Here is a 25346-nt window from a genome sequence, read left to right on the forward strand (position 1 = left end):
ACTTCATAAACTCGTAGCAGGGTTTATTGCAAGGAATCTTTATCACTGCATATTTTCAAAAATTTTGACGATCTTTTGGTGTTGCCTTTTGAAAATTTTTATGACCACAGCCATCGAGCTAACTTTTGTGTAAGATGGTTTTCTCTGTGCAATTTTTGAACTACACTACCTCCCACCCAAGCATTTACAAAAGATTTTGATGAAGAAAAAGAGGTCTAGGCTTAAACGTGTTTTCGAGAATAAAGATCTCTATGGAGAAGATAAAAAACAAAACAAACTGAAAGCTTCAAAATATATAGCAAACTTTAGAGAGATTTAATAAATTATGATCATTGTAACTGTTATGTTCTCGTTTTTGATATTGTAATGCTTTCATACAAGCTTACTGATAGTTGCTGCAATCTTAAATTTTCAATAAAAAAATTACTTAATTTTTGTTTTATCACTGCACAAAATTGAAGTTTATCATTGCACAATTAAGATTCATTACTACACAAAATGATTTTCACTGCATGTTAAAATAAACTCCGACTCTTAGCCAAATATTACATGCACTACTCCATGGGATTTTTATTCACATTTCTGCTCAATGGGAGCGGTTAAATGGTTTGGGAGCAGCTAAATGGGAGGGAATTTTGATAGAAAGGAAGAGGAGGGAAGAGGAAAGAAGAGGAAAGAAGAGGAAAGAAGAGGAAAGAAGAGGAAAGAAGAGGAAAGAAGAGGAAAGAAGAGGAAAGAAGAGGAAAGAAGAGGAAAGAAGAGGAAAGAAGAGGAAAGAAGAGGAAAGAAGAGGAAAGAAGAGGAAAGAAGAGGAAAGAAGAGGAAAGAAGAGGAAAGAAGAGGAAAGAAGAGGAAAGAAGAGGAAAGAAGAGGAAAGAAGAGGAAAGAAGAGGAAAGAAGAGGAAAGAAGAGGAAAGAAGAACAAAACTCTCGTCCCCCTACCGAGTCAGTTAGTTTTCACCTAAGGGCTCCATTCGTAACATTCTAAGTAGGCAAGCGGCAATGATTGAGCAACCTCAACAGTCATGTGCTCGCGATTTCTCATTGACCTACTTCGATCCACAACAGGGTATATATATTTCCTAGCGTAGAAATTTTGATCTATGTTCTGACGTTTTATACTCTGAAGAGTGTCAGACAAAAAGCTTTAGTATGACGAAAAATGTTTGCATTTTTCAAAGCTAGTTTATGAAGTATTACAATAACAGGACGTGTGCTGCATTCTCTGTTCTTTATCAGCAGTGCTACAGCCACCAATGCCTCCATATATCTTAAAACAGATCTTAAAGGGACTGAGCTAATAATAGAGTTGGTTATTATGGTAGTTGGAATCGGATGCTAAGCTTGTGGTACATATCAAAATGTTTATGGGTACTTGTATGGCAAAAATTCGCAATATTTAAGATGGCCTTGCATTAAAAAGTAGGCTAGTTGATGTTTTCTTGCAATCTATCTTCTAAAACGTTCTGTGATAAACAAAACAAACTTTAGCTTGCTCAAGATAAAGTAAATCACCCTGGTTTCAATTAAAATCTACAAATGAAACTGAAAGTAAAATTTTTCCTAAAGATGTGATAAATGTCCCTTATACTCATATCTTAAACCTATGAAAAACAATGGAGCACTTTCTGACAACGCTATTCCAAGTTTGACCAAATGAACCATGTCTCACTCGGACCTCAAAATCTCAAACCTCCAAAAGAACAGAAGTCAGGGACAAGTAATTCAAACCCGATCTTCCTTCAGAACAAGTAATAACACTCTTTTGCGGCAACTTGAAGTTTAACTTTCAGAGACAATTCGGAGATTATGAAAATTGTGAATATGCAAAACTGTTAAAATGTGAAGCTTAATGAAATGTTGATACTCTTATAAGCTACAAAGAAAATACGAGCTGGGTTCACTGAAAAGAGACTACTTTTGCTGAAACTAGAACCCAGCCATTAAGAAATAAAGGAATTTTCACGTAAAAAAGGTACGCCTTTCCAGTTGTCTCTTGATCGCATTAAGCGCGAGACTCGAAGTAGCAACTAAAAACAGTTCTTTCCTTTACACAAAATAGCGTGTACAACTTTGCCTTTACGGCACTGGCAACTTTAAACAAACAGCAATTTTCAGCAATAAAGGCATGTAGCGAAAAGTATTACGGATTTTGTAGGTAACTATTGTTGCTTTAAGAGCGCTACATCGGTTTATTTTTCTAAAAGACCTTGATTATTTAGGAAAAAAACATTAATTCATTTTATCGGTCACTGGTGCTTTGAGCCAATGGTTTAATACGACCTCGTGTGTAATACGACAAATTATGGTATCTTTTTTAGATTAAAAACCATCATTAAAAACACACATACACGTTCATTATATGTTCTTAGAATTGTCGATGCCCTCCGGCAGACGCCTAATAAAGAACCGAGTAAGACCTTCGCGTTCTTTCAAAGTTTGTTCGGTTCAGGGTCGATAGATTTGTTGCGTCGAACTTGCCTCGTACTTCGTTAGATACTCGTTTATTCTTTCTCTTTCACCCTCTACTTCCAAGAAAGTTGAGTTCTCTATGCGCTGAAATGATGATACTACTGTCTTTCCATTACATCGCTCAATTATTTCTTTTCAGTGCTCCAGCAGTTTCATTTTGCGTTCAGTGCTCCTCAATTTCTAACTCACAATCTATCAGAATTTATAGCCCCTCGCTGCTACTGGCGATCGAAAACATAGCAAATAGTAAACGCTTCCAACTAATATTCCACCGTGTTTTATAAAAATGGAATAAACAAACCTCCTCTAAATAAGAACTTAAGAAATTCTCACAAAAATTTAAAACGAAATTTAAACCAAATATGACCGAAATTTTTTCCACCGAAAATTAATCCACCGAAGTTTTTGGCACCAGATTTTTTGGTACTCAATGTAACTTGCATTTATGTTGACTGCACTTTGTTTTTCAGAACATATCAGATTTTGCCATTGTTCTTGTCAATGATTATCCTGCTCTTTCAACCACTCGAGTTTCCAATTCTGCTTCTTCTGGTACAGTTCTGCATATTTTGGACACTCTTCATTTGGCGTTACTTCCACAAACATAACAGTTTAATGACCACTCCCTTTCATAACATTTAATTATTTTTTCAAGCTTTCCCCTGTCTCTTCTGTGCCAAAATTTGCCCATGTACATCGGGCACTCTCCAGTTCAATCATGCTCCACTATCTTATCGAATGCTTTCTTAGATTTACCATAGACCAATATGTAGCAAATAAGTAACACCGCAAAACGCCGAGAATACACAACAATGAATACACGAAAATCAGTAAAGGCTACTGTATTCATTGTTGTGTATTCTCGGCATTTTGCGGTGTTTCTTATTTGCTGCATTTTTACCGACTTTTCGCCGCAAGAACTCCTTGGAGCCCGTCGAGCAGCCTGCTACAGTGACCTTTTCTTCATTCACACATAGACCAATACCCTGTCCTTTTGCAAATATTCTGAAAACTGCATCCTGTGTATATAATGATGCACGTAGGCTGATCTTTCTTTACCTTGCATTGTTTCGAGACATTTCTCATTACTCATACAAGATCCGAGACTAAAATACATATTTTTGTTTGTATGAAGAGTACCGATTCGCTGTTGATGACTTTTTGACTTGCAAACTGTTTCATAAAGTTGGAGTTAATGATTTGGTACTTTTTGTCACCTTCAAGGTTTATCTGTTTTATCCATAGCTCGAGGTCCAAACTGGCAACCTTTTGTTCTCATGGCTTGATGGTTAGTCGATTGTTACTTGGATTCTTTTGTGGATTGAATTGGCAATTTTATGGGTTGATTTTAGTGTTGTTTCATCCGCTTTTTCTGCTTCTACCTTTTTATCTATTATCTCGTATACGATGTTTATGTTATCAACATACCTAGAGTACATCCTGAATTTAAGTCTTTCATCTTGAAGTTTCTTGAACCGTCGATCCATACCATGAATATACTGGCAACATCATCTGCTACTCTAACGCCTATTGCTCCTCCCTTTGTCTGTCTAAAGAATATATTTTCGAAGCAAAATATATGGTTTCTTTGAGTCACCTCCAAGCTCCTTGCAAGTGTGAATGCAATCATTCGTTTTCTTTCGATGTCACTGTTTCGCTTTTCTATACTCGCGGTCCAACCAGACCAACATTTCCTTGCGCTTTTATTGGTACCAGATGATGTTAATGCTGGCGTTTGTCCTTTTTTGGGCCTCGTTTGGCACTACTCGTAGATAACCTTTATCTGTAGTTACTCTTTGCTCCATGACGGCCTAAAGGGTGGCTCCTTGGTAGCAGAAAGATTTCTGACCTGATTTGGTAGAGATATTTCTGACAATTGTTACATGGTGCGTTGATTAAATGAGCGGGACCAAATGTGACGTAGCGAAGGCTCCAGAAATGAAGGAAAAGCCAAAATCGGTGGTTTGAGCAGGGTGGGGACGTGGGGCTTACCCTGGTTGATTATTATCCGGCTGATATGGCCTTTAACAAGCTTATGTCAAAATAACTTAACATGGCAACAATCTTGAATATACAATAAGTTTTTATGCCTTTTCAAGTTACAATGGCTATCTCCACTGCCAGGCTTTTTTGGGAGTAATACATGTAAGGGAAGCAATATTCAAATCTCCTAATAACCCCCTATTTTTCATTTAAAGGGAACAATGAAGAACCTGAATTTAGACTTCCACCATATTGGCTATTTTCAAGAAAATCATTAATCACATAATTGCACTCCTGAAAATCTTCCTTGAAGCTTCATGGCCAATTTCACTCAAACTGGAATCTGCTTGAGCAACTTCAAATACAACTGAAGTTGATAATGTCAACTCGATATTCTTTACGTACGGTTGCATTGAGGATACAGGAATTCTGGCGAATTTTCACCCTTTTTCATGCTATTAGTATTACAAATACTTGATATCAAGTCACAATTTTGAAATAGGTATTTCAAAATATTCTCGTGGGACATCATAAGTTACATTGACAATGCGTTGGACGAACAACTATTCCCCTAAACCTACAAACAACGGTTTCTTTAAATCGCTTCAGAAAAAATTCTCTCAATCAATTTTACCGTAGAACGTTTAGAATGATAGCTGCTATCTTAATCATTCGGCCCCTAAGCATTAGTAGAAAGAGAGATAAAAGATAACATCTTATCGCAAAATTGAAATTGTGGGGTTTTAGAGGATTTGCATAGGAAGGAAGTGTTGGGGAGCAACGAAATCTTAACTATTCAAGCATTATCAGCGGAAAAATCAAAGTAAAAGTCAGAAAAAAGCTATAACTCGGAAAGATGTCCGCATTCGTTTATCAGATAATCACAACATGAAGGGGCGTCACCCTTTTATGAAACATTGGCAGCCATCGTTAATCTAAAAAATATAACATTAAACAGACTGAATAACTTTCAAAGCTCTCTACACGACAATTAAAACCTCGTTCCTGTGTAAACAAAAATCCTGAGCATTTATACGAACAGAGCAATATGCAATCGATCCCGTGTGAAAACAAAAGCCCTGAATGTTTCACTTTTTGGGACAGAACAAAATGTAATCGTTCCTGTGTGAAAACACAAGTCATGAGCGTTTCACATTTTGGGAGAGAGTGATATGCTATCATTCCCATGTAACCAGAACCCCTGAGCGTTTAACTTTTTGAAACACAGCAATATGCAATCATTCCCATGGAAAACAAAACCCCGAGCATTTAATTTTTGAAATGGTTCTGTGAGCGAATTCTCCCCTTTCAAAAGAAGCCCCGAGCGCTTCCTAATCATTCCCATGTGGTCCGCAATCGCTCTTTATCAGAATGGTCCCCAATCGCTTTTGTGTAAACACAGCCTATGATGCTTGAAGACTCATTGCTAACGATGAGCCACTGTGCTAGGCAAGCATCCCATAATGCATTTTCAGACAATCTTAAATCAATTCAAAAATTCTATCGCCTGGCCAGTTTGCCATGCGCAAAGGCACATTATTAGAAGTCCCGCCAGTCAACCGTTCAGGGTTAACAACAAGCTTCACAGCGTATTTATGATCGAGAATTAGCCTTACGTTGCTGATTGGATACTTAACAATTGTCAATTGTATTAGCGAGCCAATGGTAAATTTAAATGACCAGCGAAATGCATCGTAACATAGTGCCTTTAAGCATTGCTGGACGTTCCGTAAGCAGGACAGTAACAGATCCGAGGGGTAATTCTCTCTTGCAAATAGTGTACGAGATTTCAACAAAAACAAAAGGATTTCCAGGGATTTTCTCATAAAACAATAGGATTTCCACCAAAGGTGTACGAGATTTTTATGAAGTGATTTGCCCCTCGAACAGATCCTTCATATTTTAGTTAGAGATTGGTGGCATCCTTTCATTCTTTCAAAACACATTAGTACTAAACCTTTTATTATGAATTGACTTTACATGTCTTTGTTGTAAACTTCCTGGATGGTGGAAAGCATATTTTATCCAGGAAACAATATAACTTTGTAGAAAAGGAAGTTCGACCTGCTCATTGTTTTTGACCAATCTGAAGCCGGTAAAACCTCACATAGTTGTAGAATCCAAGGGAGAAATCGAATAATTACTGTCTTGTTCACAAGCTGGAATCTTCTGTACAATTTCTGTACACAAGCTGGAATCTTCTGTTTTGATATAGACAGATAGTTCAAAACACATGGGACGAAAAGCTTACATTAGTTCACATTTTGAAATGTTGACTGCATTGCCAAGAAGGGATGTCTCAATTTCCTGACTTAATATCTCTCTCGAAATTTCTCACATCAAAATGTCCAGAAAAATATTTTAAAGCTGATTCCAAATGTTTGAAGAAGTACCAAGATGTTCTTTTTTAGAACAAAGAATCGATTTGCAGATTGTAGAAAACAAGTTAATTTAATTGATTTAAAGAACGATTTCAAAATAAAAGATGTTCAAACTTAACAGGTCTTAATTATATTAGATTATATTGCTAGTAAACATTATCGAAAAACAACTGAATTCGAAACCTGACTTTCATAAAATAATACACGCGTCATTATACATCTATTGAATTCCTTACCTGTCACAAACAAAAAAGAGGTAGATTCAGTTTTAGGCTTTTAAGCTTTGAACCCATGAAAATTCATTGAAAGCTAGACATGTTGTTGATTCAATAGATCTAAACAAGCATGAGTCCCATGGAAGTTCAAATGGGGGAGTGGGGAAGGGGGCGAGTGCAAATTAAGGAGGAAATTACAAATGATTTAACATCTGTTTCGTATTCTTTTGCTAAGCAAAAACATCTCAAGTTTAGACAAGATGGTTTCATGTTTTGAAAAAAGGATCTGAAGTTTTAACAGAGTGGTCAAATGTTTCAGAAAGACATTTTGACGTTTCGAAAAATAGTTTCAAGATTAAGTAAAACGGTTTGAAATTCTAACAAAACGCTTTCAAGTTTAAACAAAAGGATTTCAAGTTTTCAAAAGGCACCTTCAAGCTGTAACAGGACGGTTTCAAGTTGTAAGAAGATGGCTTTAAAAGTAGAGTGCCATGTTCACGGAGGAAAAGAGAAACCATGGCTCGAGATCGGTTTTTCATTCAAGTTCTTCGCAGAACCATCGAATTACAGTTTGTCAATATTTGCACATTCAAAAATAGGCATTTTTTCAAAATTTAACGTTCACACAGATAGCCAATAAAGGAAGTTCTAATTTTAAATGTCGAAAATGGAGCAACTACTGAAATAAAATCTCTAAGAGCAAGTCGGAAATTTCACTGCGCTTCCAAAAGCTCAATTTTCCAACACTTGGGCCTACATTTCAAATAAACTCCCTACAGTTGCCAAATCTATCGGCGACTTTATACATATCAACAAAACTACAACGTATTCGAATGATAACCTTCATAATATATCTGAATGATTTTGAACGAAGCCTAAAATTGTCGAAGGCAAATATCTATGCTGATGATACTAATGTGACAAAAGCATCGAATGACTTCGAGAAACTAGTAGCGGATGCACAAGAGGAGTTACTTAACATTTCCGAATGGATGAGAGTAAATAAGCTAAGTCCTAACCCTTCAAAAATAGAGTACTTGATTTTAGGCCACCCTCGGAAAATGAAAGCTGTAAATATGCCGAATGGGTTAAAGTTGAATGACTCTGAAATAAAACGAGTTTCAAAATCAAATCATAAGGAGCAATGGTTGATGAAAGCCTGAAATGGGACAAGCAACTGTTGAGAACAAGATTTGTGGGGACTTGCTTCACTGAAGAAACTGAAAAACATTCTCCCTCAGATGGAGCTATGCAATGCATATTACGCTATCGTTGAAAGTCACCTACGCTACGCAGATGTTATCTGGGGCAGTCTCCCAACAAAAAAACTCGAAACTCTCCAACGATTACAAAATAGAGCCCAATCGATAATCGAAAGTGTCAGATTAAAAGACAACTGGTCCTGTGATTGGCTGAACGTCAATAACCTTGTATCTTTTGATCGGTCAGTTATGACCTATTAGATTATGAATAAGCTAAGCCCAGAAAGCCTTTGGGATAAATTTGAGTTAAGATCAATGCACTCAAGCCATGTAACAAGAAACTGGCATGATCTTCAGATCCCAAGACTAAATACAGAACAGGAAAAAAAGGGGCCTCAACTCTCAGTTGCTTTAAAAAAACAATTGAAAGCACATCTACTGGCTGATCAAAAACGTTAACTTCAAAACACGACCTTCTGGAAGAACAGCAATGTTAGTATACTTAGATATTACATTGCCTTTGAAATTATTTTTATTTGCTTACTTTATAAATTTGTATGCATATATTATTAAATACTGAAGGTTTTATTCTTCGTGTATAAATATTTACTCATATCATATCATATACTGTATAAGTAAAATGAATAATTTTGCAATGTAGATGGCGAGAAATGGCTGTTTACTGGTAGTTTTGTATTTGTTTATTGTAAGGATTTTATGACTCATTAATCATAGGGTATATAGACAAGGCAAAATGCCGTTCACAATGTCTTGAAGTTGCTTAGTTAAGCCAGAATTCGATTTCCTATCCGCAATTAAAACTCTATTGCCTCAAGATCAATACAGCTACGCTAGTGGTTATGTCTTTTACTTCAAATGTCGAGATGATGCAACGACCTGACCGGAGGAAGTTAAAAATTAATAAGAAGAGCACGGAAGGCGAATCGCCGTGAGATGCATAATTTAGTAAGCAGTATTCAACGAGATAAATCGAAGCGTTTGTCAAATGCATAAAAACTATTGGTGTGAATATAGAATCTCGGTTGACAAACGAATTGGCGAGTAACGAGGTATTTAGATGAGTCAAGGAGGGACCATTTGAGGTACGTGCGGGCACAGATATAATTTGATATCAATAGGTTCTGTATGAGTCAATACAATGTAAAATTAATGACAGAGTGTTTAATCAGACTTACGTATTGCGCAATCGTACTGAGACACTTCAAATGGGAAATCGTAGCACTTAGCTTATTAGAAATAGCCATAAACTGTGTATTGTAAGAATTAAGCAACAAGTTCCATGATGTCTCTCCCCAATTTACACATATCTTGGTTTCTACGTTTTTATGACGTTAAAAGAAAAAGAGACAAATTCAAGAGCAACGCTAGTAATGGATTCGATTCTTGATTGCAGAAAATTCTCTAAAGTATTTTTTCTGCAAAACGTTGCAAAGTTCCTCAACAAAAGTAAAAAAGTATTTTTCAAAGAGCAAGAAAAATAAAAACGAAATCACTTGTTTTTAGGTAGACAATTTCCGTTACATTGCAGGTCTAATTTGTTCCATCAAAATATTTGTGCTTTTTATACACAAGCTAAAACACATTATGATAGTCACAAACTGGACAATTAACGGATACAATAGCCTATAATAACACAGTTCATAATTATCTCTGCATTACGGATTCGGAAATTGACACAATGATTAATCGGACAGCCATTTTGAAGGCAGCTACGGTTTCATTTAGAGTTACTCAACATTTACAGATATACCTGTTTGTTGCTGTGCTAGCAATTTACCTTAGAAGTACTCTCGATTAGGGCTGCTTTTGAGAGAAAGTTCTTTTTATACGCACAATATTCGAGACTTCTTTTCCCAGATACCTTAAGTTGGCTTTAAACAGGTTATATCCAAGCAGTTCTTCTCCCGTTGGTGTTGGATTCACAGGCAAATACTGTTTTGTTAAGCCCTGGTCAAACCCAACATTTCGCCCAACATTTCGCCCAACATTTTTTTCGATGTCGGAAGGTGATCCAATGTTGGTGGTCAAACCATCCAACATTTTACCCAACATTTCGCCCAACATTTTCTCGCGCAGATCGAACAGGGAATGGGTAGTGGTAGGTAAAATTGATGTTGCTTAACAACAGTAGGCACACCAGACGCTCACGATGATGGCCGCACATAACGATGCGCCACATTTCGATCCGAGAACACGAAAGGCAATCGCCGCCATAGCTATAAATGGTATCAATTGTATGCAAAATCTAAAGTCCTTTGACTCGAAGCGAGAGTCGAAGCGAACGACATCTACCCAAAAAGTCAACAACATTGCTATGATTGAATTTTGGCGGTCTTTTACCGACTACGCGTGCGCAGAGCCAAAAATGTTGGCTGGGAGGGTCAAACGATCCAACATTTCACCTAACACTTCAAAACGAGAGAATTGCTGGATGTCGGCAGCCAACATTTTTGACCTCAATCAAATTTCATCCAACATCAAAATTTACGATGTTGGGTGACCCAACAAGGTGACCAAACGATCCAACATTTCGTCCAACATGTTGAAATGTTGGATCGTTTGACCAGGGCTTTATAACCATCTCTCAAAGAAGATTTCTGTGATTTTATCTTCCTCACAACGTCTTCATCTATCACCACCCTATCTTCACAACTTCTTGGAAACGAATTCCGTAAAACCCAAGAGTTAATTGGTACAAATTGCTCATTGTTCTTATTTAGTGAACAGAGTAAATGCAAAAACATTCAATTAAGAGATTTTGCCTTCATTTTCTTGGAAATTTGGTTTTTCTGGTTTAAAAGCACAAAGATACAAAGAAGCTTACATAGATATTTTGCTTGATATTTCGTACAAAATCTGAACCAGAAATCCAGTGATTATAAAACAGAGGTTCTATAATGCAACACTAATCTTCTATGTAATACGACAGCAAAAACTCTTGCAAAAAACTGCAACGATATTAATAGTCTGCTTGTAACTCTTATTGGATCACAAAATACGGCTAAATGAAAACCACTATCAGTATTTGAAGCAGAGCAACTTCCTTCTGTGCGCTGCATTGAAACTGGTAGCTCTACAGAGCCGATTAGAAGAATATGCAGTTTAAACATGAGTTGAACATGAGTGAGATTTAGTGCGCAGAATGGAAGCAAAAGTTGTGTTGGTGTTTCTATCAAGCAGTAATGTAAATTCTCAAGTAAAAGAACAGAAAACGACTACTTCAACTTCTTTTGAAAATTTATAATTCGCACAAGTAGGTTTTATCCCAAATTCCACAAGGGATGGTTGAACGGGGCAAAATATATTTGCATTAATTTTCAAGAAATGTTAGGTTAGACTAAAATAGCAATATTGATAAGAGACAAAACCGTAAATCATTAAAAACAATGTAGGTTCTTATATGTGGGATCTTTCTGTAAAATGAAACTGGAATCTACCAATAATCCCCCCCTAAGCTCCTTCTTTGGCACGACATCCCACCCTCTGTCAGCTTAAGAAAATTTTGCAGCCCCTGCAATGCTATCACCCTGAAGAAAAAAGCTTACCGGGCTTGTTACACAGAGGTATGTTTTGGGTGCAATGCTTCGATAAAAAATGCTTTGACTGACTTTGATTGACATATTTCATATTGATGACACCATTATAGATGTTACAAAGCATGTCTACTAGTCACGTTTATTGAGATGCAATCATTTTACAAAACAAAACAGGAATATTTACTTAAATTCTATTTGGACAGAGCATAATTTCGAAAAGGCGCAAAGGAAGATGCCAAGAACTACTTTCCTTGACTTATATGGGGCAACTAAACCAATTTTTAGCCATTAATTTGTAACAGTTACTCAAAATTGAATGAGATGCTTGCAGGCCGCTTCACTAAGCAAGAAGATACTTCCAGAATCAAGACTGTTGAGCCTCAAAGAGTAAAACTGTGGGGAAATCAAAGAAACGGCTTCAGATTTACTCTTTCTGGTATTTATTGCAAACCAGAGAAACGGCTTAGGAATCTTTCAATCCGTTTTTGAAGAACATACGTCATGTTCTATGAACGATTTTCATTTTTAAGGGAAGGAAGAAAATTACCATAATCAAAGGCCATTATCATGGAAAAAACTTTCACCGGACACAGTATTCAGTCAATAAGTTTTATAAATAAAAGAGTCATAATCCCATTCTTTAATAAAAGAGACATATTCAATTCCTAGAATTATGCAAGCAGAATTATTCGGGCAAATAAGCTTGATGTTGACTTTTTGACTGCGTTGAAATCACTAACTTGGTCAATTCAAGAAAATTTAATGTCCAACTGCATAAAGGCTGAATGTGCTAATGTAAGCAGATTCAAATAAACTCTATCTTCGAACAGGAAAGCTGCTTTATGTACCAGTTATCGATTAACTTGTTTTGACATAACGAATGAAATTTGAATGGTTTATTAGCAAATGTTGTTGGAAAATGCGGTGTTATTTAATAAGCAAACTCTAACTGAATCAAGCAAAAAGAAAATTTCCCAACTGATTCAATTGCTAGAAACAGATCCAGACTAACATTTTGAATAATTAAATATCCCGTTATCACATGACCGCATATGGTTATCCTGGATGACGTGGATCTAGAAGAATCAGTCTAGAAATGACGCAATGGGTTCTTTTTTATCCCTGCAACACCTCATCAACTATGAACCAATTTAGCACATTACCCTTGCTTTGTTAAAGTTGTCTTATCACATGAAAATGTTGTCTTATCAAAAAACTCTGGTCATTTTGTTTAGAGGCTCGATAAAAAGAAAAAAGGTACGGAGCTTAGCAATGAACAATTGTCTCAAATGTTTTTGGGGTGATTGGATCAACGTGTCTTTAGTCTTTCTTCAGTAGTCTTATATACACACTTTTATCATAACAATATAGTCTATAAGAATTCTGAGACTCAAAAACACTGAAATTTAAGAATAATTCAAGAATAATGCAAGGCTCAAGCTTTCTTGCTTACCTGAGTTTTTTTGGAAAGCAAAACAAAGGCGAGTTTCACGATAAATTACTTGAAATAGATGTTTCTGGCTTTGGAGACACTGAAACTATAGTGCAACCCGGTTATACCTTATGTCGCTTAAAAATAATTAAATAATAATTTTCTGTCTAAAGCTAAAACAAATTAAAAAATTGAGGCTTAGCAAAATATTAGGTATTCTTAATAAAGTGTGTATATCATGATAAAAATTTATGGCAAATTCTCATTGGCAAGTAAACATATGGAGACCTACCGTGGGAGGACTATTACATTTTAAGCTGTTTTCTGGTACTAGACAAACTTACTTATCGTTGGCTTAGAAAGAAATATTATTCTGTAAATAAGAAATGTCTCAAACTTGATTAAAGAAAAATGGCATCATCAGTGAAAATGTTTTCCAGGTTTTCTATTTCCTCATCCTAGGTAGCAGTGGCCTTCTTTAATCTTAAAAAGTAGTTTTGACCGTCATATAAAGTACCTTTTACCTGCATAATCATAAATGGGGACACTCATTTTAGTAAGACCTTCCAAAGAAGGGAATCATTCATGGAGAAGATTTTTATTTTCACGAAACTTGCGAGAATTTGCTTCAGGCTTCTCATGTTTTTGTCTCTCCTGTGATGGCTCTATAATCTGTCGTTTTAAAATAGTTTTATCTTCTAAAATGCATATTCTTTTGCTAGGTATTGCTAAGTTTAACTATACCGTTGGATTATTGACTCACATCTACTTCTAGGTATGCGTGAAGCAAATGGAATTCCATTAACATATAAAGAAGAGCTAGTTATACTGGCTGCGTAGCGATTGTGGTAAGGAGCAAGACCACATTGTGATATATAGAAACCTCTAGAAAAACATCGATCACAAAGCGCAAACCATGAACAAAACAAGAAAAAAGGCAAAGACTTGCAACTAATTTGGAAAGAAGATAATTCAGAGGCAAAAAATTACTTAGGGAGTTGGTGGCCATTTCTTGAACATCAACAGCTTCAGAAAACTTAGAGAGAAAACTTACGCACTATACAAAGGCGTGGGAATTGCTTTATGTAATATAGAAATACTTGGAATCGGTAACAAATAAATGTAAGAATTGACAGCAACTGTTCCCCCATTAAATGGTCTGGCTTGAGGATGTGTGAAGAATTAGAGGAAATAGAAATGTAACAGAAGGAAAGAACAATTTAAATGAAGCATTTGGAGATAGGTCAAAGTAAAGAGTTGATAACGAGGTGAAAAAGCATTAATTTTATCATTGATTACATTTACAAAGGCAAAGAAAAAGATAATTGTGAAGTCACAAACTAGAACTTTCAACCGACTTCATTATGAAAAGCCAATTGTCTCCTTCTCTTAACAAAAGCTGAACAGGTTGACACACAGCGTAGAAAAGATAAGCAGTCCCTTATCCAACAGATGCAAGAAATACTATCGGAGGAATTTTATAAGAATTTGTAAACATTTGGAATGCAGCATTTCAGAAGAGAGCTGAGACAAGAGATTTGAACAAGCAAATGAATGGAGAATAGCTTTCCTCGTCACCATGGCAACGTAAACGTAACCTGCAAACGCAGTTAATTTGCGGTTCTACAGTTATTTGTGCTTTGAAAATTCTACAAAAATCACCAATTCGCTCGTCTTATAGCTACAGGGGAAACAGACAAAGAAGTGTTGACAAGGCCTGATATACATTTGTGATACTGTTTTGGGGTTGGAAAAGTTAACGAAAAGGGTTATGCCCAAGCAATGAATGTTTACACAAGAACTCCTAATTTATTAAAGAATACAGCGTTCACCGCATTTGGTGACGAAGAAGTTGTTATCAGTCCCAGAAAACCACAGGAAAGGAGACTGGATTTACAAGAAAAATACAGTGATTTAGGCGATTCGTTCTTACCAACCAGCAACGAAAAGGGAACAGAACACAAAATGGATTACTGTGAACCATCTGGGAATCAGCCGCCGAAACGGCTCAAGATACCATCGAAATTCTTGGAAGAAAAGACAGGAAGAGAAAACGCTGGTACTGCGATTATAAAAAAGCAGAATAAAGAAGCCGGGAATAAAAGTTTCAAGCTTGGGAATGAAAGCAGCTCAAATGGATTCGATGGAGGGTATAAACAGAACAGCATCAGGGGAGAGACAGCCAAGGACTCTGGAATAAAAAGAAAAGAGATTAACGAAAATATGATAAACAAAAATGATTCAAACGATGGGGATGATATTAATAGGCCTGCATCAAAACTAATACAGGACAACCAGAATCTGCAACAATTGTTTGACTGTGTGCGTGGCAAAGAACCCGAGGCGCAAGAAGAAAAAAGCGTCGGAAGGCTATCAATGCCAACGACATTTGTTGCACCCGCTTCAAATGGGAACCCGACAGAGGGAAGCAATTGGAAGCGGCAAAAGAAATCAGATGCTGGGTATCAGGGTCATATGGGAGATGTCATGGCCATTCCGTTTGCTGAGTGGAAGCAGAGTAAGCATGAAAACGGGGATAGGGAGGAGACAGTTAGCTTCAGACGGGACAAAGTTTGCGCTGGTGATGAAGAAAGAAGAGCAGAGGTTGTGAAGGCGCAATATGATATGACGGGCCAAGGATTGATGCGTGAAGACGGGCAGCAAAGGCAGACAGAAAATGATGCGAAAAATTATTGGTTAAAAAAGGAAAACATTTCAAAGCAAATGGCTGGTAAAACTGGTGTTAAAGAAAATAGGCAAAACGGAGTCAGGCTGACTAACGAAAAAGTGTATTCGGCCACCAGTTGCTCAACTGAGTTCAAACAAAAACAGTCATACAAATCACCTATACAGGCCTCTGACTATAGTGATATAGTATTGAATGGAATAGCTGGAGAAGGTAAGACAAACGGGGAAACCAGCATGAATCAGAAGAGAGACGATAACGTAGGTGAGATTAAATCTGATGCGGTTCAAACGAATAACGAAAATGGTGGCCAAAGTGTCGGTGGGAATAAACGGGTAGGAAAACTGAAGATGCCAAATGCGTTCACAAGTCCGCAAGGAAATGAAGCTCCATTGAGAAAAGTACCAGCGGGAAACAGGGTGCAGACGGTCGAGAATGGAGATGAATCGCAGAGGGGCAATGCGAAAAAGGTTTCTAACACATCAGGTAGGCCAGTTAGTGAGACAGTAAGCGGAAGAAACGGACAAGGCTATTTAGCAGATGAAGATGATGTTATCAGCAAGTTAACTGGAAATGTCACTGACAAAACCAGACCAAATGAAGAATCTGGAGTAAAAGAAAATGGCAGTTCAAGAGCAGAAGAAGAGAAGAAACCCGTTGGAAAGTTAAATTTAAAGGCATTCTTTGAGCCAGAAAAGGCTAAAGTGGATGAAAAGAAAGAAGATTCATTGGTAGCTAAAAACAAAGCAGTGTTTGATAAAAAGAAAGTTGAGAAGAAAAGCGTGGGAAAATTGCGGTTGGGATCTTCAAAGAGCGAGAGGTACGAAGAAATTGACAATCTTAGTCCTGAGAGACAGCTTCCTTCGAGCATGACCAATCAAATGAAGGATAAATTAGAGAGAATTCTTCAAGGCCGCTCTGGATCAGTTTCAAGTCAAACTTCTTCATCTTCAACATCTTCAAAGAAGAATGAAACTAAAGAGATCGGAAGATTGTCTTCATCAAGCATATCTTCATTGAGCACTTTGTTTAGCACTCCAAGAGATGAAGATACTGGCAACAAAAGTGAAGATGATGTCTTTGAGGGTAATAATGAAAATGGTGAAGAAAATGGTAAGGTGAACAGCGGAAGCCTAGAATTTCAGTTAGGAAATATATTCCAGAACAGGTTAGCATCAAGCAACAGCACAACGTCTAGCATGAGTGGTTCTCTGAATGCCTCGTTCAATGCTGGAGGGAGTGAGACGGATACTTCTAGGAACGAGGCGGAATTTGAAAGAACCGAAGATGAAGCTCAACAAGAACAAGAGTCTAGGTCTGATTATTCAAGAAAAGAAGACGCAGAGATGGATAAAACTGAGAGGCGGAAAATGATAACTGATGCTATAAAAACTAGATATGAAGAAAAATCCGAGGAAGAGAATACCAGCATTGAAGTTGAATCTTCTTTACCTATAAGCACATTTGAAGAAGAAACAGAAAGTAATGATCAGCCTGTTTCTGAAAAGCGAGATAATGAACAGGCTGAAGATCCAGCGCGTTTTAAGACAGAAGCGACTAAAATTAAAGAAGAAACGGAAACAGAACAAATGGGAGCACCAAAACGGGGAAAGATTGCCATTCCATCTGTTTTCGGAAACACTGGAAACGAAAGTTTCAAGAAGCGTCAAGAACCTATCACAAAAAGTGCTATCAAAAGTAAAGGACCCAAGGAAGAGGCTGGCAAAACACCCAATAATAAGATAAACAACACAATAAAGGAATGTGATAAAGAACAAAATGAAAACATGAGCCCAATACAAACAAAAGGACAGAATACTGCATCAAGTTTTCAGGCTAATGGAAACACAAAGCAAAATAGCAATGGAAAACATACAGATGCGAATAATACCAACAAAGTCAGCTTTGAAAGAAAAGGGGTTAATGAAATTAATTTACCAAAGAAAGTGAACTTTCAGCAGCAGGTCGGGATCATCGGCGAGGGACGAGAAGTTAAGAATACAAATATCAAGGGCACTGGAACAGGGAAATTGTCATCATCGCTGATGCAGTCATTCCAGCGCACAGATGAAGATAATACAAAGCCATTTATGAAGCGGCCACCAACACCCGGTCGTCCTACGCAATCCGGAAGATGGAACGAGAAGAAGGATCAAGCTCCAATCTTCGAAGAAGATGCTGAGCCGAAAAAGGCTGTTGGCACTCAGAATATTCTTAGACTAGATGACGTAGAGGAGGATCAAAATTCAAAGCAAATCGACAACAACGAAAACGTCATGAGCTGGATAGGGAGTTCAGCAGAAGACTTTACTGCTAAAAGCCAAGAGAAACAAATCTCGGACACGGGAAAGAAAAGAACAGTTGGAAAGTTGAGTATACCATCTGCTTTTAAGTAATTCACGAGAAAGAAAATGAGGTTCCAAAACTGCTTACCTTACATTCAAATAATTTAAAAAAATCAAAACGTTGACTATTGGTATGAGAATTCGCATTTGCATTTCTGATTAAGATGATTAAAAGATTTCGTAGTTTACATCAAAGTGAAGTATGAATACCTTGCAATATAAGGTATGCAGTATATACTTTCAACATAGTTTTTCAGATTTCTTAGAACGAGGAAAAATCAACGAAATGTGGATAGGTAGCTATATAGCATAGAAGCTTCATTTAATATGACACTCTGGAAATGTACAATGAACTATTTGGATAGCACTAATTGTCTATTTAAAAATTCCTCAAACACTAGTTGCACTGCTAAGCATTAAACATATCGTATCGATGTAATGCAATTTTGTGGTATGGTACTTTTGTGGCATTAAATTATTAAATCTTGTGGCTTAAAAGGCTGACCAAAGGGTATTAAGTTGTGATATCAAATCATATCAAATTATACCATAAAAAATATATGTAATTTATTTGATATTTATTTAAAATCTTTCACCATTTCGTACTCAAAAATGTAAATTGCTTTTACTAAAGGTATAACGAGAAGTAAAAGTTATTGAAAAGATTTAAGAAATGGGTGAACTCGATCACCGCAGCCAGGGGAAATACCTTGAAGTGCTCTGATTCTACGTATGGTCTTTCCTAAACCAAGTGAATGTTCTAATTACTAGAGGTTCTCAAACAAAGACTAATTAAAATAAATACCTATTGAATTTACCATGTTCCAAAAAACTTACGCCTTTATGCATCCAAAATATTGTCTCTTTCGCACATGAACCAGTGATGCCTCAGCCGCCAGGTTCTGTAAATAGAAGGTACTCAACGGTATGTTATAAAGCAATACTAAGGTAATAACAGCTGGTATGAGGATACCTGTGGTATGCCACTGACCCTCCTACACACCCAGAGAGCATCGAACCTCTTGCAAATCAATGCTAGATTCAACGGAAATCTCGATATTCAATTTCTATCTGGTGGATAATCCCCTTACCACAAACGCAAAGTGGCTTGGCACAGGATAATAGATACCTAAATGGCCAAAAAATGCGATAAATTGGCATTAGATGCAGCGATAATGCTGGAAGGTCTTGAAGAAAATTATTGGTCATTATATGGCCTTAATTGTTGAGAAAAACTGCCATTGGGACATTGCTTATAGTGTTGAGAATTCTGTGTACATAAATCTCATACTGGTATCAATATTATAAAATTATTACAAATAACTAACAATAAATAGCAAATATCAATTCATTCTACTGAGTGTAAATCAAGCTTTTAGAGGGTGTCGTGAAGATCTAAGGTACAAGTAGAGTAAACTCCCGATAATTCGAACTCCTGTTAACTCGAACATTCATTAAGCGAGCTGAAATGGCAATACCCTTGCCAAATATTTTCACATTCCCTCACCACGATAACTTTTGCTATCTTTTTTCTAAGTGTTCTTTTGCCACCGTTTATATGAAAAGCAGGTCTATATGAAATATATTAAGCATTTCTGAAAATGTAGGTTTTTTAACTAGGGTGGTGTTATAAGTGATAAGAGTAACATTATACAGAGTACTTGGTTGATAAGATCGTAGAGCAAAGGGTAGATCCACTGTTTTGAAAAGCGTATGCAATGTTGTATTCGGTTCTGACCAAAAAATAGAAGGCAAGTATCGCACTACTAACTAAACAGATGTATAATATCGTTCGTTATTTTTCAGTTTGATTGCCTACAGTTAGGTAACATAGAACCGTTGTGGGGAATACCATGGTAATTGTCGAGTATACAGTAGAATGCATCCACTGGCCAAATTAAAATTTGAAAGATATAAAAGGAGGGCTTTAAAAACATTTGATGGTTTTTGTCTCTTGATACTTACTATACGAGAATTTTTGTACATAAAAGCTAGACTTTATGCGATTAAATCATTAATCTGTAATTAAGTGGGAAAATTCCTAATTTCTGTATGCATTAGTTTCAAGGCATATGGCATTTCAGTTAGCTTTTCATTTTTATTGCGTTAAGTTGTCATGATTCATTTAGATGATTTGTGTCTATTTGTAGTTACTTTGCTGCTTTTCTGGCTTTTCAAAAATTCTTAAAATTTAGATTGTCTTGATAAAAGAGATACGGTATGTGGAGCCTAATGAATCAGCGCATGCGCAGCAGCCAAAAGGGCTTTACTTAGCAGCAGCCAAAAATATTACCAGGGTAAATTTCCTTCCTTCCTAGGCTGTTCAGTATGCTTTAAGATGCCGATATTTTGAGGGTAAAACAATCGCTGTCGAGGCATTAATTCAGCCCATGGGGGCTTATTTGAGGGTGGGGGCTTATTAAAACTTGCCTTATTACATGAAGCCTGAACTCTGTCTTCATGGCCTAAAACCTGGCATTAACTTTACATAAGCATTAAAATTCAAGCTTTAAATTTTCAACACTAGCTTTATTCACCATTAATTAAACATCATGTTATGACGATTTAAATCTGTAAAATGTTTTATAAATAAAATACAATAATTTGTGTGGCTTGCAGGAAAGGTCCAACTTTCTATTATAATAATGAGAAGCAGTTGCTTTATGAATAAACTCATTTGGCAAAGTCTGAATTTCTGAAAAGCGTCAAGTGTTTGATTAAGAAAGAAAAATTAGTTATTTCAATACGAATTATTTTTGACCAACACCTGCTTAAAAGAAACAACAGAAGTTCTAACTGCCTTTAAAATTGCAATCGCACAAAAATAAGTCTGATCAAAGTTTTAAAAACTTAACAGGTTGACTTTTAAAAATCAGCTATTGCAAATTACGATGAAGGAAAATTTTAATAAATTTCAAAGGCTGTCACGAATTATAATGGGCAGAAGTTAATATAATTTAGTTGAGAATTTAATTTTTTTGATAAGCATTTAATAATTCTTTTGTGTTGGAAGATAAAGAAAGTTTGTAATGGAACGAAAAAACCAAGCACAAATGAATTAGCGAACAATTGTAAGGTTCGAAAGTTAAAGAAAAATAATTGAGCTAATGAGTTTCTGTGGTCAATGAATGAATAAGTTATGAATTTTAAGTAATATATAATACGCAAGTAGAGAGATAAAGGATGAGTGGGCGGTTCGTTGAATTAAAGAGAATAAAAACGAGGAAAAATTAAAGCTGGACTCATTTAGGCTTTCTGTATTTCGTTAGCTCTGCCTGAAATTTTTTTCAACAAGCTATTAAGAATTTTAAAAAATAAATAGCAAAAGACATACATGAAAATTATTTATTTTGAAAGTGCCTACAGCTTTAATGCATTTTATTTTATTGGAACTAAACGACAAATGAGAAATATCTCTAAAAACGAAGGCATCAAACAAAGCTGAAAAGATTGTTTGAGTTTTGCAGCTCAAAGTTTGGCTTATCTTAACTCCAGCAGCAGAAAACAAGGATAATTGGAATACAACCGTTAAAGGCCACCTTAAAATACAACTCATCTATACATGAGGACAGATAACAAGCAATCGCCAAGAAAGACACCGTAAAATGAAATGATAGGGCAAAGAGTTTTCAATTGTGACTGGCTAGGCCGAAAATTGATGATATTCACTATTCATGTGATAAACCTTCTAAGCTTGACTTCCTCTACTCTATAACCATTTCCCTTTTGAGTGAAAAAGATGAATAAACAAATTGCCTAGACTGCAGGTGCACAGGTATGCTGGAACACCTTGACACAAATAAGCACTGAATTTTCGAAAAAAATTAGCAATATTTAAAAATCTCAAAGGTGTGTCAGTTGGGTTCAAAAATCAAAGAACTCAGAGCCAAGATATAGAATACGGTCCGTAATCATTTAAGTATTACTCCAGTTTGCCTACATATACAACCTGTAGCTAATTTTGTGGCCAACAACTCCTGTTTGCCTACATATACGACCTGTAGCTAATTTTGTGGCCAACAACTCCTGTTTGCCTACATATACGACCTGTAGCTAATTTTGTGGCCAACAACTCCTGTTTGCCTACATATACGACCTGTAGCTAATTATGTGGCCAACAAACTGGTCGTTGATGGGACCTTTCACTGCTTTTGTTGAAACGCTACTATAGTCACAAACTCTTAAAAAGCAACACGTTCAAGACTACTTGCAGATACGGGTCAAGAGTAGTTTAGCCTAAAATTTTAACAGATATTCAATAAAAGATTACACATTTAGCAACAAGACAGGATGCAGCAGCCTTCAAAATGAAAAAGTTAAACCTCGAAGCAAGTATAGTTTTTGCAATACTTGCTGTTACCCCAATCCCAAACATGAACATATTTTTTGTTAACAATAAATCAGTTTTCTTTGATTTGCATACCGCTCGACTTGCAAGGTTCGTTTTATATAGAAAAAACAAAAACATAAGAAATGACAAGCAGTGTTTATGTATATTCAATGAAGCATCTGAGTCGGTAAACCAGAGCATAGAATTTAAAATCACAGAATGGAGAAAAATTGAATAGAATATTAAAATCGCCGCAGTTAATAATTTTTTTTCGTTGATTAAGCGTCGTGTTTGCATGTTAGGAGGCCATGTTTTACAATAAAAACACAAGAATTTGGGATGAGAAATTATTGCGAAAGTAGAAGAGAACGGATGCACAATAATAAAACTGTATTCAACAAAAGCTAAAATATATTAGTTACGTGTATGATGTTATGCGATCTATATAGTACCCTTCGTTTAACAAACTTGTTAGCATCGTTTTAGTTTTGTTGGTTGCTAGAGGAAGCGTGCACGCTGACAGAAATTATAGAGTTAAAGAGGACCATAGTTGTATAACATACACCTTTATGTTACAGTACACGGCATTGTTTGTTGCTCCAGAAACTAACACTGTGTAATCCCTTTTTCTCCCCTACTCAGAGTCCAAACGCATATGAACAATTTCTATGATTTGTGTTTTGTATAGGTTTATATAACATTTTCTTTTCTCAGTGTAAATTCCTGTAAGTAAGGATAAATTTAAAGGGCATATGTCGCATTAACAGTTAGCTGATAAAAGAAGAGTGTTTGGAGTGAAATTTCATTGTTTTGTGACTTTTCATTTCTTCTTGTTGAATTTTTACTGCCGTAAAAATTCAACCTTGATTCCATGCTTTGTACTAAACAAAAAAAGATAATTGTATTGCCAATCATGTTCACGACACATGCCCTTTAAGTTGTGTGCTTTAGATCACATACTACTGTAGTCCATCAGAGCTGAAGATGATGACCGAAGGGAATAAAATTCTAAAGCAAAGCGTTAGTTCCTATCCCTTTTTACTTTGTCAGAACAACAACCATCCTTTGGGAAATATTATACATCAAAACTTCCATTCCTAAGTCACCCAATTGCTACGGTAATTCAATGTCCACTAGAATATCACAGATGTTTGTGACTAAAGCATAGACACACCTACACAAACATCAGCATTTAAACTTACAAAAGATGCATTTAGAAATAGAACCCTCAAAGATACCATGCTGGAAATGTCATTTCAAGTTTCTAAAGCATGCTAAAATAATTTGATAATTCCAAAAAGAGCACTCTTCAATTCATTAGTGATGATGGGATAAACTACATTGTTTCATGTAATCAATGCTGCACCTCAAGGTGCTGTACTTGGACCAATGCTACCAATAATTTGCAAGGTAGATGGGTTTGAAGGAAAAATTTGAAATGAGAAAAAGAAGCCGGAAGAAATTAATTCAAGAGTTATATCACTATGAATGAAAGAAAACCGAGAGTAGATGAGATTAAAAAGCAAGATTGATGGGATATAATGAAGCAATGAAGATCTATCCATCACAGAAGATAAGATTTAGATGTGAGGGAAAAATAAAGGTACGGCTGAAAAGATGACGTGAGGTCAGCAACGTGATACTTGATAATAATAACAAGAATAAGACAAAGTTTACGGCGCTACCAATGCCGGTGCTGTGGAGCATACACGGGGATCCAGAAGAAAACTCGAAGAAATATCTGGAGGTGACTTGTGTAAAAACACCACGAAGATTTGTGTAGCACCAGAGAAGTAATTGCCTTATAGAGACTGACACTGTAGTTCACGTGGGAGAGACGGTGAATAAAGAATTATTGAGGTGTGTTAGTCACAGGGAAATCAGGGAGACAAGGACACAAAAGCAGTGGCTGTTGAGGGCACTGATCCCTACGAAAGACTGGATCGAGCTTCTTATTGTTTGACTCACATGAGAACCGAGGCCCGCCAAACTCGATTAGGTTCTAGAACCGTGGAAACCACCGTTCACCGCGACACACCAAAAGGAACCGACATGAGTGTTAAACGGGGTACCCAATGTCAAAAAGTACTTTTTACAAACTTCTAACCTCTATCTCCAACTGACCAGCTTTTCAGTAAAGCAAAACATACAGCGCTTCGATTGTTAGGGGTATTGGACGCAGCGTGTAGCACGACAATTAACGCCTTTGATCACATCGAACGTTGGGAAATTTCTAAAGTTACAATTCTGGTCTGTTTTTCAACCTAAATTTATCCAATAACTTAACTTGGACATAGTTATTTGCAATCTTATGTAGGCCCACACTCTACGGTGGGTCCCACGCGGACAAGCAACATTTACCTCAGTCTGAAACGGCAGAAGCTTGATCCAGTCTTTTATAGAGATCAGTGGTTGAGGGACGTGAAGAAAGATTTAAGAACACAAATAAGAAGCGGTACCAGATCTTCTAGCAGCTGGAAATATTTTCAAAAAGATTTAAGAGAAATAGAATATTGAAAGAAATATATTACCAGAACAATTGGCTCATGTAATTTATCAACTATTCGTGTGTTATAATAGGTGTAATGCAAACACCATGTATTTTCGATTCATCGGCACAAACATTCAAATTTTGTTTCAAATGCAAGAAAGGGCCTACACTTTCTATTTCAGGAGACTGACTGTGTTTGCTTCAACGCGACAAAGCAAAGTTAACATAACTTAACTTAAGACATATCATACT

At 36.4% G+C, this 25346-nt stretch overlaps 1 protein-coding gene across 2 annotated transcripts; it reads left to right on the plus strand.

Moving 5' to 3' along the window:
- The first annotated feature begins 8556 nt into the window (after window positions 1-8556).
- LOC135694428 (uncharacterized) lies at window positions 8557-18324 on the plus strand. Of its 2 annotated transcripts, none has more exons than XM_065213172.2 (2): window positions 8557-8745; window positions 14018-18324. In XM_065213172.2, exon 2 carries the CDS (start codon window positions 15025-15027, stop codon window positions 18322-18324), a length of 3300 nt encoding a protein of 1099 aa, XP_065069244.1. In that variant the 5' UTR covers window positions 8557-8745; window positions 14018-15024. The 2 variants fall into 2 exon arrangements, with proteins under 2 accessions (XP_065069244.1, XP_088965688.1); XM_089109562.1 differs by lacking the exon at window positions 8557-8745 and adding an exon at window positions 8895-9356.
- Window positions 18325-25346: the final 7022 nt, after the last annotated feature.

The sequence above is a fragment of the Rhopilema esculentum genome, chromosome 8, assembly GCF_057945365.1.
Source record: "Rhopilema esculentum isolate cy_ngs chromosome 8, ASM5794536v1, whole genome shotgun sequence".
Classification (NCBI taxonomy): Eukaryota; Metazoa; Cnidaria; class Scyphozoa; order Rhizostomeae; family Rhizostomatidae; genus Rhopilema; species Rhopilema esculentum.

What these genes read in the sequence shown, in the direction of transcription:
- LOC135694428 (XM_065213172.2), top strand. Translation starts at nt 15,025, where the DNA reads ATGAATGTTTACACAAGAACTCCTAATTTATTAAAGAATACAGCGTTC.